The sequence below is a fragment of the Symsagittifera roscoffensis genome, chromosome 1 (assembly GCF_963678635.1).
Source record: "Symsagittifera roscoffensis chromosome 1, txSymRosc1.1, whole genome shotgun sequence".
Lineage (NCBI taxonomy): Eukaryota > Metazoa > Xenacoelomorpha > Acoela > Convolutidae > Symsagittifera > Symsagittifera roscoffensis.
Genome location: NC_087062.1, coordinates 49,061,255 through 49,074,737, shown reverse-complemented (window position 1 = coordinate 49,074,737; position 13,483 = coordinate 49,061,255). Strand labels below are relative to the sequence as shown.

The window sequence follows — 13,483 nt, the reverse complement described above, 5'->3', positions numbered from 1 at the left end:
CCTGTTTTGATACTGGAGTTCAATTCTTGTCGAGGCCTGTTTTTTTTTGCAAACTGAAAGTTTTCGGCCAGTGTCTGTCTGCTTATTTTTGTCGGTTTAGTTCCGCAAAAAACACTTTTTGAAACTTGTGTTTCTTTCTGGCATTTCATTAGCTCCTTGTAAAGTTTCCTATGGAGCAGTAGCTTTGTTATCTATAGTTTGGGCTTTTGCTGCCATTTTCACTGGTAGAAAATGAAGGCGTTTCTTTTTCATTTCAATTATTCCTTTTCATTCGACTTAAATCTTAGTCATGCATTTGTGTACTGAAAGTGTTGCGAACGTCAGTTTTGCCTCAGTGTCTAATGTTGAAAAGTCTGATGGCAAGAAGTTTCAGCCATTTCATTTTTCGTTTCAGGACAACTTTTTGTTTTCTTCGCTGTGCAGGAATGAATCGCGGTATAAACTAACAAAATTTAGGTTTGGTGTTCGGTTAATTTTACTAGACCTGACTTTGTATGTTTAGAGTTTTTGCTTTTTTCGCTTAAGAGCTTTATTCAGTATAAGAGGTTGGCTTATATTTTAACGACTAAGTCATCTTGTTTTGTGTTCAGAAAAATAATACAGACTGTTTTTGGTGTATACGTTCCGAGCCATAAAACTCAATCGTTACAAATGTTCCTTATAGTGTTTTTTTTCCGGCCAAATGGGCGTCTTCCCACGTTCTGTCGGCTTATTGGCCGCTCGGTAATTTTTGAATCTTCTAATAATGGTGGTTGTTTCTCGACTTGCTCTGCAATTGAGTGTTTCCATTTTTTTCCGAAAAAGAAAACTGCAATCTTGCATTTTATATTTAAATGCTAGCTTTACTATCTCACCATGTTTCAGATTTACAACGTTTTTTTTGCATGTTCAACGGTAGATTTTCTCAAATTTAAGCTATATTTTTTGTTGTGATAAACTTATTAAATAGATGTCCTTTTCCTTTGTTCAAACCGTGTGTTTTCAGATGATTTGAGCTAGAGGCATGAACATTTGATTAATTAAATTTACGAATACGATAATTTGTCCAAAGTTCCCCCGCCTCTAGCTTAGGGTGGGTGAAGTTTTATCCCTCAATCTATGGTATTTGTTATCGGAGCTTAATCATTAGATCGAGCAATCAAAGTTGCGAAACACCCCATTCAAAAACGAATCGAAGGAAAATACTTTACTGTCGGTGGGCTAGGATTCCACCCAAATAACAGAAACCACCTGAAGATTCTGCAAAAGCTGCTTGTACGAGGATCACTGAAGAATAAAAGCAATCTTGTCATCTGACCCGACGTTATTAGTAATACCATCAACGTTCATCATAGCAACTACGACGAATCGTGCACAGCTGAAGAACTCCTCAAAATCATCGAGCCATTCAAACGTCGAATCAGTGCAATTTTGTACGCCCGTCGAAGAGGAATTACAGGGATTTTTGACCGACTACTAGAGTTAAAAACCGAGAACCTTACGATAATCAACGTTCGCAAACACTTGATATCAAAAAGGAAGAATAAAGGAAGTTTAGTACTAGACGAGATAAAAAAAGTTCATCCCTCTTCTGTACTAGAACTACAACTCCTGCGGACTGTTTTACGAAACAAGCGAAATCTTCGTAAACTAGTCTTGAAGAAACGGTCGAAAACTAGAAACCGGAAATCAAAAAGGAAACCAAAGAACAAGAAGCATTAAAATACCCAGGTAAAATCTATCGCTTTTCTTTTAACTTGCTCTGTAGCTTTTGATGTTTAATTACCTTGGAGTGGCGGAGTGAGCTGATAGAATTGTTTTGATTAACGTGGTCAAGAGAACTCATTTCTTTCTTGCTTTTGTAGCTTCTGAGGTTTAATTATCTTGGAGCGGCGAAGTAGGAGGGAAGTGATTCTAAGAAACTTCATTTTTTTTCATGCTTTGTAGCTTCTGAGGTTTCGTTATCTTGGAGCGGCAAAGCCAGTAGAAAGTGAGGTCATCAAAAATGCCCCCAAAACTGGCCATAAAGGCACAACATCAGTGAGTGGTCCCGTTGAGCCTTGGGAATTCAAAATTTGCAAGGAAATATATGGAAATACCCTAGAGAAAGTCATGGAGTATGAGCGTTGCCGTGAACACTACTGTGCAAAATGCCTTAAAATGCCTGACGCAGCCTTTCAGTACATGTGCCAAACTATTGTAAGCTGGTGTTGCACAGCTTGCTGTCCATCCGGAAAGCAACTTATCAGCGAAGAACAGGAAAGTGGAACCGATCATTCGACCAAAAAGTTAAGAGCAGATCTCGACACAACCTTGGATAACATGAAAAACATGATGAATGATCTCTATAAATTCATAGCAGGACCATCTGACGGAAAGGTCTGGAAAGAAGTTGTAAATCGGAAAGTGAAACCTTTGAAAGAGATCATCTTAGAAGCAACAGAAGAACACAAGAGAAAAGCTGAAGAAAACCGAAGAAAAAACAACATTGTGATCTACAAAGCCATGGAGAGTGCAGCTACTGACAGTGAATCAAGGAAAAAAGAAGATGAGAAAATAGTTGAAATTTTTAAATCAAATATCGAAATGGAAGATAAACAAATTGTGAAAACGATCGATACGGTCGGAAAACCGACGAGGATATAAACAGACCATTGCTGGTTTCCTTCAATACTGAACCAGATGTTATTGAAATAAACCGAAAGGTGCCAAAGTTGAAAGAAGCCACTGCAGAAATCAGAAATCTCGGATTAGCCCGGCTTGGAGTTTGAAAGAAAGAGAAGTGCGAAACCTAGTTACGAAAGCAAAAAACTTGAACGATCAGGAAGAAGGAAACTATGTATATCTGGTTCGAGGAACGCAGATACTAAAAGTCAAGAAGAAAGCAAGACTAGAAAATAAAACTTCTGGTACACAAATATTGACACTCTAACGCAAACGAAACATCAGGAATTGATCAAATTAATTGAAGATAAAAAGAACCCATCAGATGTAATTGCTCTCGTAAAAGCAAAACCAAAAAATTCGAAAACCGATTGGAATCGAGCTTGGTACAAAATTAACAACTATAACATTGAGTCAGTAAACATGAATCCAAACGACTGCGGGCGAGGAAATTTAACTTTCGTAATTAAAGATATAGACGGGGAGGGTTCTCATACTTGAAGGACCGAATGCTTGAAAAATTTTAACCAATCAAAATGGATAAGCGTACTCCTTGGCTAAATGCCTTTCCCACAAAATCGAAGTCAAAATTAACAGAAAATGTTTTAAGCTGTACAATTCGTGCAGATCTAATAAATTTAGTTTTTTGTTTCTTCGTCCATTTTTCGTAAATCGGTAATATTAAATTTGTTCCAATCCACCTTCAATCCGGCAATTTTTGAAAACTCATAGGCTTATTATCTAATCGGTCAGTATTAACCTTAATTGCCTGGATTTATTTTCTTACTTTGTGATTTTTGCGATTTACTTTGAGATTTGAATACTCAATTCTGATTGGCTCAAAGGAAGCTAAAATTAATTGCAAGCATTTGGTCCTTCAAGCATGAGGGACGCCACCGATATAGACTACTGCATTAGACAAAACCCGAACGAGTTACAAGAAATGATGGTATGTGACATTGCTATTGATCGAAAATTTATCCGCTTGGCAGTTGTCTACCGGAGCCCAAATTCACCAGAAATGATTAACGATTGCCTTTGCCAACCAATCAAAGAACTATGGGAAAAAGATGTGAAGGTTTATACGTAATCTTGGGCGACACAAATTTTCCATCAATCAACTGGGATGATTGCAGTACAACCAAGGACGAGGAGAGCAAAGAATTCAAATTTCTAGAAGCAGTTAGGGATGCATTTCTAATCCAACACATCGATGAATCAACTCGCATTACTGCCGGAGATAAACCATCACTACTAGATATAGTTTTAACTGATGTCGGTCTAAGCGACCTAGACACTAATATCCAACCACCTCTGGGACAGAGCGACCACGTTCTCATAGAAGTGGAGTTACCCGCGCACCGCAAAATTAGTAAGACCATGATTTGATACAACTCCTTTAAGGAGACAACGACCCAATGAGAGATGAAGTAAAAAGTTTGTCGTTTCTTCACAGTGAAGACAATGTTGAAAAACTTTTGACGGATTTGCGCGAACTCCTGACTGAACTGACAAAAAAGTTGGTACCATCAACTGGGCTCAATCCAGAGTGTAGAAACAAGTTACTATTCACCAATACCACTCAACAGGCAATCAGAGCAAAAAAGAAATACTGGAAAAGTTTTGCTGCAATAGAACAAAAGTAAATTTTAACAACTATAAAGAAAAAAGAAATGCTGTTAAGACAGCTACTCGAAATGATCAAAGGGCAAAGGAAAGTGAAATAGCTAAAGATGTAAAAATGAAACCAAAAAAATTCCGGAGCTATGTGAGACAGAAAATCGTGTTACAAAATGTAATACCAGCTTTACTGCGGGATGATGGATCTTTAACGACCAATGAGATCGAAAAAGTTGAAGTTTTGTCAAAGTTCTTTTCATCAGTCTTCACACACGAACCACCAGGAGAATGGAAGATTCCAGAATTGGATATCACCCATCCAATAAAGGACTTAGAAATAACAGAATAATTGGTGAAAGAGCAACTAGACTCACTCAATACATCGAAATCTCCAGGGCCCGACGAAATTCACCCGAAACTTCAGTTTGAATTGAGAGATATCCTGACTCAAGTTCTAACAAAAAATTTTAACAAATCTTTGGACGAAACGAAGCTACCTGAGGACTGGAAACTTGCTCACATTGCCTCTATCTTCAAAAAAGGAAAAAGTTGTTAGCTGACAACTATCGTCCAGTAAGCTTATTATCAATAGTTTGTAAAATATTTGAGAAAATAATAAGAGCCCATCTTATGGAACATCTAGAAAAAAATGAAATCCTTGTAATTGAACAGTTTGGTTTTCTGCCCGGTAGATCATCACAATTACAGCTACTGAGAGTGCTGGATGATTTCACAAAAACAATAGATAGTCGCCGAGAAACGGATGTTATCTACTTGGATTTCAAGAAAGCGTTCGACTCGGTTCCGCACAAAAGACTGATAGGAATCCTAAAACAATATGGAATAAAAGGAAAAACACTGGGCTGGATCAACGAGTTTTTATTAACAAGACGACAAAGAGTTGTGTTAAACGACAGTAGATCTGAATGGAAAGATGTTCTGAGTGCGGTTCCCCAAGGATCTGTACTGGGACCTGTTTTGTTTGTAATTTATATAAATTCAATGCCAAACAAAGTCAAATCAAAATTTTATTCATTTGCAGACGATGCAAAACTATACACTGAAATTACCAGTAACAAAGACGTTGAGTTGCTGCAAGAAGATCTAAGAAAACTGGAAGAATGCTCAAAAAATAGTCTTTTGCATTTCAATGAAGATAAATGTGTACATATGATAATCTCAAATGGAGGATCAAATCGTGAAACAAGATCATATGAACTTTACGATAAACAGCTAGAAACGGTAGGAGAAGAAAAGACCTTGGAGTGATCATCGATAGTAAACTCCCCTTTGACTCTCATATCTTTGCGAAAGTTAAAAAGACAAATTCCGTCATTGCAGTTTTTAAGAAAACATTCATTAAAATGACTATACCTGTATTTTTAAATTTTTATAATCAATATATAGGAAACTGCCAGCTATAAGAGTATTCACAAGTATTGCGATGCTATGCTCCGCACTTCTTCAAATGTCTTTTGGCCATGTTAATAATTCTGAAGTATTAGTAAGTGCCATTATGTAGAATGGACCGTTTTTTTCTTGAAGTAATAGCACATTTTGTAAATGTATCTTATACGATGCTATGCTCCGCACCCTGGATTGCAAACTACTAATATAGCTGTCATGTGAACATGTTGAAATGCTAAACTGCTGATTAGGTATGCAATGAATGGGGAAATGTTCGATTGTTATTGCTAAAAAATGACGAGGTAGACCTGAGATCTGCATAGTTGTGCTTTTCAATTAGCTTTACTTATGGCTTGCGCTTCGAGAAAATGTCTAGATTCTTTGTCTGTTTGCAATTCACAGCAACGTATCAAAAACAAACGACTATGTCTGGAAGAATTGTTTGATTATTATTGCTTAAAAACGACAAGGAAGACACGGGAAGTGCAATGTTGTGCCATTCAAGCCGTTTGCTTTCTTAAGGCCTGGACTTCCATTAGGTGACTAGACCTTGCCTAGATTTTGTGTTTTTTTTATTTCACAACAGAGTTTTGAAAATGAACGACTGTCTTTGGAAGAAATGTTTGACTTTTTTACTCAAAAATGACGAGGAAGACGGGAACTGCATATTTGTGCCATTCAGGTGACTAGCTCGCTTTTTATCAGGTGACTAGAAAATGCCTAGATTCTTTGTATGTCTGCACTTCACAACAAAGTTTCAAAATGAACGACTGTCTCTGGAAACATTTTATTATTATTGCGTAAAATCGACGAGAAAGACCTGGTAATTGCATAGTTGAACCGTTCAGGTGGTTTTTACTTCTTACGGCTCGCACTTTTATCAGGTGTCTAAGAAATGCCGAGATTCTTTGTATGTTTGCAACACTAGCAATGTATTGAAAATGAATGAGTGTTTCTGGAATTCTTTGATTGTTTTGCTTAAAAATGACGAGGAAGACCTGGGAACTGCATTGTTTTGCCATTCAGGCATAATAAAAAGAAAGTCTCCGGAACAAATGTTTGATTATTATTGCTCAAAAGTCACGAGGAAGACCGTGGAAATGCAGTTGTGCCATTCAGGCCGTTTAACTTTTTAAGGTTCGCACTTCTATCAAGTGACTAGAAAATGTCTAGATTCTTGGTATGTTTGCACTTCTTAACAAAGTTTTAAAATGAACGACTGTCTCCGGAAGTATTTTGTTTTTTTTTTGCGTAAAATTGGCGAGGAAGACCTGGTAACTGCAGTTGTACTGTTCAGGTGGTTTTACGTCTTAAGGCTCGGACTTCTATGAGGTGACTAAGAAATGCCTAGATTCTTTGTATGTTTGCAACTCACAGCTAAATATGGAAAATGAATAACTGTTTCTGGAAATGTTTGATTATTTTTGCTTAAAAATGACGAGGAAGACCTGGGAACTGCATTGTTGTGCCATTCAGGCCTAATGAAAAGTCTCTGGAACAAATGTTTGATTATTATTGCGTAAAAGTGACGAGGAAGACCCTGGAAGTGCATAGTTGTGCCATTCAGGTCGTTTAACTTCTTAAGGTGTGCACTTCCATCAGGTGACTAGAAAATGCCTAGATTCTTTGTAAGTTTGCAATTCACTGCAAAGTATTAAAAATGAATTTCTGTCTCTGGAATGTGTTTTTGAATCGGTGTCCATAAACTTCCTTTTTTCTTTATTATAATATCAATGGTTTTGCCCTAATTTTTAGATTTTCAGAACTTATTTCTTGGATGAATGGTGCCATGGTGTCCTTTTGAATGATATTTTTTTTGTAAGCTTAACCCCCCTGTGAAGTAGGCGTTCGATTTAAATGATCTTATATTGTTAGTGGTTTTGCATGCTTCCAATCCATCTTATCCCATTATATAAGTTCAATCTCTTGACAGGCTGGGAGAGGCGTGTAGAACCAAATGGACAGGTTTACTTTGTGAACCACAACAACAAAACAACTCAATGGAGGGACCCGCGGCAAAATAATGGCATCAAAAACTGTATACTTCCCTCCTCATCTTCTGCCGGGGGGCTAGGTGCGGCCACTGTGAGGGCATCAGGAAATGCAGGGGCAGCGGAAGTGATGTTAGGGCAGGCTGAAAGTCTAGAGGAGGGGCTCCCAGAGGGGTGGGAAGTAAGAAATACAAAAGAGGGTGAGTGAGTGAATTTTTCAATGCGTTACCAAGTGTCATGAACGTAGTGAATACTCTTATATAGGTCTTGGTGATTTTTTTCAGAATTTTTTTTGTTCACGCTTAAATTTGATTTTTTTTTTGCGTTTTTACTTTTAGTTTCTTTCCAAGTTTAGTTCATTTCCATTGTTAAAAGGAAAGATAACTCCACTATCGAACATTAAATGTGTAAATGTCACGAAAAACGTGATCGATTTCCAGTTTCGAAAAAGGAATTCAATTGGCAGATTTCCCAGCGGAATAGAGAATGTACCTATTGATCCAGTTTTTCTAAATTGGGTTGTTTGTATCAAAAAACGTCAATCATAGGCTGTTCTTGAATTTCAAAGAGCTTTGAGGCCACATATTTTTTTCTTTGAAACTCGAAATTTGAAGTTTTTTTTTAAAAAACAAGTCAGTGTTTTCTCTATTTTCTTGCTTTCATGACTATTTTCCAACTGTCTGTTGGCTATATTGATTACCCTTGCGTTTTCCCCCCGTAATTAACTCTTTTACAGGGCTCATCTCCTGGTTGTACCTTGGTTAATAATGAGTTTCTTGGCGTCTCCGGTACACTTATACACTTAGCGTGGAGGTAACGATACGCCCGGGATGACAAAGGTCCTTGCTTCGAATCTGACCAGGACCTGTTTTTTCTTCAAATGGTTTTTATGTTTCAAATAAAATTTCAGGCCTATTATTTTTCTGTCCATGTTTTGTCGGCTTAGTTGCGACAACTTGAAATGTTTTTTTTTTTCTGTACGCAATTTTCATTGTAGTTGCTTTTAATGTTATGATAATTTGGCAATTTATTTCGATATGTATTCTATCGGCTTTGTAACGTTATTTCGAAACGTTTCATCGTTTTCCAGTCTGCGTTTGTCATATTTTTCTATGACTGTGGATTTAGAGCAATAGCAAATCCAGCTTTTTTGTTGGCAGAGGTACATTTTTTTCAAACAATAACTCATGGTTCCATTTGTAGGAATTCCTTATTTTGTGGATCACAACAGTCGGACCACGACTTTTATTGACCCGAGGACGAACAAAAGTACGCTTTTTGGTCAAGAAAACCTGTTGCAACAGCCGAAAAACATCACTTACGAGAGACATTTCTCTTGGAAAGAGAACCAGTTCCGACTACTGTGTGCCAGTAACTCACTACCTTCAACGTTCAAGATCACAGTTTCCAGACAGAATGTTCTAGAATCATCCATGCGTCAGATTCTGGCTGTGAAGCCTTACCAGTTGAGAAGAAGACTGCATGTGTCTTTCGAGGGCGAAGAGGGCATCGATTACGGAGGAGTTGCCCGAGAATGGTTCTTCAAACTGTCGCGAGAGGTATTGAACCCCATGTGGTGTCTATTCCAATACGCCAATGACACTAATTACGCTTTGCAGATCAACCCTCATTCTTCAATCAATCCAGACCACTTAAAGTACTTTCGTTTTATTGGAAGATTTATTGCTCTCGCCCTCTTCCAGAAGAAGTTTATCGACTCCGGGTTCACGCTGCCTTTCTACAAACGTATTTTGAATCGTCCTATGGCCTTGTCGGATTTAGAAGCCGTTGATCCGGAGTATTATCGCTCGCTCAAATGGATCCAGGAAACAGACTTGAGCGAGTACAGCGCGGAAGATTTAGGGTTCACTTTTTCCATCGACCACGAAGCTTTCGGCAAGTTGGTAACTAATGAACTGAAGCCGAATGGAAACGAGATTTTCGTGTCGGAGGAGAACAAGAGTGAGTATATTAAGCTGATGCTGAATTGGATTCTAGCCAGGGGGGTGGAAGACCAGACAGGATGTTTTTTACACGGATTCAACGAGGTCGTTCCTGTTTCGTGGCTGCAGTACTTCGATGAAAAAGAACTGGAAATAATGTTGTGTGGTATTCACGAGATTGACGTGGATGATTGGATGGCGAATACCTTGTACAGGAACTACAATAAAAACTCGAAACAGGTTAAAATATTTTCATTCATCCTATCAGTGATATTTCATACTATATCAATTATGGATTTCGACAAATTTTTTGAAGCATTTTTGTGTATCCTGGAAGGCTGGACTTTTTGGTAGTGTTGAAAGGAATTGTAAAAAAAATTGATTCAAGAACAATTGGAATAAAGTTCTGATTTTTTTGGAAAATTTTGACCTGGCCTTAAACCTATGCATTTAGTAAATAAATATGAAACTTTAAAAATTGAGTAGTTGTGCAGTTGTGCTGTTCTAGGTCTTATGGTTCTGGAGCTTGGTCCGAAATCTGGACCGGGAAAAGAAAGCGAGATTGTTACAGTTTGTTACTGGTACGTGTCGAGTGCCAATAGGGGGGTTCAAAGAACTTATCGGCAGTAATGGACCACAGAAATTCTGTATTGAACGAGTTGGCAAGGAGAGCATGTTGCCTCGTTCACATACCTGCTTCAACAGATTAGATCTACCGCCCTACAAAAGTGCGCAGCAGCTACAGGAAAAACTGATGATTGCGGTCGAATGGACAGAAGGTTTCGGGCAAGAGTGAACTTATCTAAAAATTTGTTGTTAAAACAAACTGGTTTACAAATTCAATTCTCACGTAGTTTGCATTCGCTATTGGCTGGCTCTAAACCTACGTTTGCACTAATTTTGTATGAGCTATAATTTTCATTTAAGCATCAATGGGTGTCAATTTCAATTCGAATGTGATAATTGTATTTACTCAAGCCAGCTAGTAGAATGACACTGTAATGTACGAGTGTAGTGTAATAGAATGACACGGTAGTGTAATATTTGCAATTTTGAATAAAATTGCAAATAAAAGTACTCATTTGGTGGCAATTTTGCTATAGTCATAATCTTTAGCTTTGGAAATATCAACGCATCTATTCTGCTTTATTGGTGGCTATTGGTTGCCGCTCTTCAAGCGACCGTGATGCTGTTGTAGGTTGTCCTAATTTTCGTTGTTGTTTTTCATGCAAAACTGCTGCGTGACATCCCATGCTCCTTCCAATCTGTTGCCCGGCTGTTCGAGCTTCTTGTTCGTCTGTATAATTAGTGAATCAGCACAATTACAACAGTTGATTAATTTTACTATCACCGGATGCAAAAAAAAACGCAATGGATTTTGAGCTCACTGTTAGAATATACTGTGTCGATATTCTGAGAACTAAAATAACACCTAAATCTACTTAACTCTTTTTAAGTTTTTTCTACCAATTAGCTCAGCGAGACAGTTGATTTTTTATATGCAAATTGTTGGGCTATATTGTTGTTACTGATTCATTTTTACACAAGCAAGCGTAGTGTATTATTAAGAAGATTTTTTTTCTAGTCTGAGCCGCAATTAGAAGTGCTCATTTGGTGGCACTTTTGGTATATTTCAATTTAATAATTTTTAAGCCTATTTATTTTGGGCTAGTGTTAGGTCCTGCTTAATAAAAAAACAGGTATTATGAAAATGTATCGGATTTGTTGTTTTTGTTATTTATTGCAACGTTTTAGAAAATTTTAGAATTTTTCGCTGAAGTTGCAATTTTTCTCACAAACTACTTCACCGTTTTTCAAAAAAATAGTAATAATGGACAAAGCTGCTGCTCTTATATGTGCCTGCATGTTTTGCCGGTCTATTTTCTGTTTCCCCACGCTCTAAGGCCTTCGAAACTTTCAGCAGGGGGATTTTTTACCTTTTTGTTTTGAATTTTGTCCAGTTTCTCAAATATTAAATACACAAATCTGAGATGAAGGTTTGAATCAAAAGAAATAATCATGAGGATCTCCCCCTGATTCTTAGGTTGATAGCTCATTGAAAGTATTATGGTGCTTAGATTTCTTAAAAATGCATGTGTCAGAAATTATAATTTTTTTTTCTAGAAAATTCATCACTATTCTCAAAAACTAACTAAATCTTATACTAAGAGCTCAGTCGAAAAACCAGGGCGTAGAAAATCTCCCTGCATAAGAGGCTATTCCCATGCTCTATTAGAGAAAAGTTCATAGCTTAAGAAAAACTCAATTTTTAAAAATTTTCATCGTTTTTTGGAATCTTTCATTTTTTCGAAAACTATTCAGCCAAGTCTGAGAAGAATTCAATTGAAAGAGCGAATAGTATTTTTCTTTTCTAAATAAGCAGCTAATTTTCTCATTAAGAAGATTAATTACTAGGCCTTTGAATTAAATCCATTTTGAAATTTTTAAAATAACTCCGTATCTTGACAATATAAGATTGGAAAATTAAAACAGGTACATTCAGCAATAGCTGGTCACTATTTTACTTCCAAATGACCGTGGCGCAGATGCGAGGATGTGAGTGACACTAATCATCAGGTCAGAGACTCAAATCCGGAACATTGAGAGAGTTTGTTTATTTGTTGAAAATTTTGCGTATTTATTGGTGGCTAGAGTTTGTTAAATTTTAAGTTAAACATTTTTGTTACGTCCCTTTTACTGCTACGTGATAATAGTCTCTGACCTTCTTCGATTGTTGTACTTAAAAAGTAGAGTTGCATCTTTTTTCCAGGAGAGCTGTTTCATTGGGTCTTTTATTCTTTCAAAATGTTAAGCATCGGTTTTTAAATAAGAGTATAAAAATGGGGGCAGCTGCAAATCATTTTGTTTACAATTTGGTGTGGGAAACTCTTCAAAGACACAATCCAAAGTAAATTCATCGAAAGTAATCAAAATTAAGACCCAAGAGATTGTACCAACAGTGGCATAGAGGAAGGGCGTGATTTCCTCCTAATCTACTGAGCGGAGTCACAATGCCGCACTTAGCAATAATTTTAGGTATAATTGGGGCAATTTTGCCGCATAGCATTGGCAGGCTATTTATTAGCATCTGCAGCCTTGTTGGTGGCTAGTGTAAGGAACGTCTCACTGGCTTGTGGCGCAGAGGAAAGAATTCGCCACTACAATTTTCGAGATCGCAGGTTAGAATCCTACACTCCCTTTATATTTAGAGTCGATGAACGTAGTTCAGACTCTTACATAAGTCGCCATAATGTTTTAAAAAGTTTTTCCAAGAAAAAGTAAAATTCATTCGGGCTAAAATTTACTTTTCCGGGGTTTGACTTTTGATTTCTTTTTGAATTCAGTTCATTTCCTTTGTTGAAAGAGCTCCACTATCGAGCACTGAAAAAGGTCATGAAAAATAGGATCATTTTCTATTTAGGAAAATAGAATTAAATTTTCGGATTTCCCTGTGAAATAAAGAATTTTACCCTCTCATACATTTTTTTTAAAATGAGTCAATTTTATCCAAAAAAATCATAAATTCATTCATAAATTTTTCTAGAAATAAAAAAGAGCTTGAAGGTCATAAATTAATTTCTTAGAAATTCGAAAGTTGAAGTTTTCAAAAAACAAGTCAGTTTTTTTTGTTTACTTGCGTTCATTGACTCTTCAACTGTCTCTTGGCTATGTTGCTTCATTAGAGCTGTTTGGCTTTAGATTATCCGAAGAATTTCAAAATTTTCTATGTGAGGCAGTTTAATCAAATTTACTCGAAACATTAAACGATATTTTCAATATTGACGAATGAGATCAATGTTTTTTTTTGCAGGTAATTTTCCCACGCTTAAAATTTTTTTCATTTTTTTACACAGGTAAAGTTGAGCGTAGTAAAATTGC

The 13,483-nt window shown here is 36.8% G+C and overlaps 1 protein-coding gene across 1 annotated transcript in view; it reads left to right on the top strand.

Moving 5' to 3' along the window:
• LOC134845309 (NEDD4-like E3 ubiquitin-protein ligase WWP1) overlaps nucleotides 1-10,690 on the top strand; it is a 43,450-nt gene extending 32,760 nt beyond the window's left edge. Inside the window, exons 6-8 of the mRNA XM_063862286.1 lie at nucleotides 7,604-7,861; nucleotides 8,865-9,844; nucleotides 10,113-10,690. Of these exons, the coding sequence (XP_063718356.1) occupies nucleotides 7,604-7,861; nucleotides 8,865-9,844; nucleotides 10,113-10,400 (1,526 nt within the window). The 3' untranslated portion in view covers nucleotides 10,401-10,690. The remainder of the gene's footprint in view (nucleotides 1-7,603; nucleotides 7,862-8,864; nucleotides 9,845-10,112) is intronic.
• The last annotated feature ends 2,793 nt before the right edge of the window (nucleotides 10,691-13,483 follow it).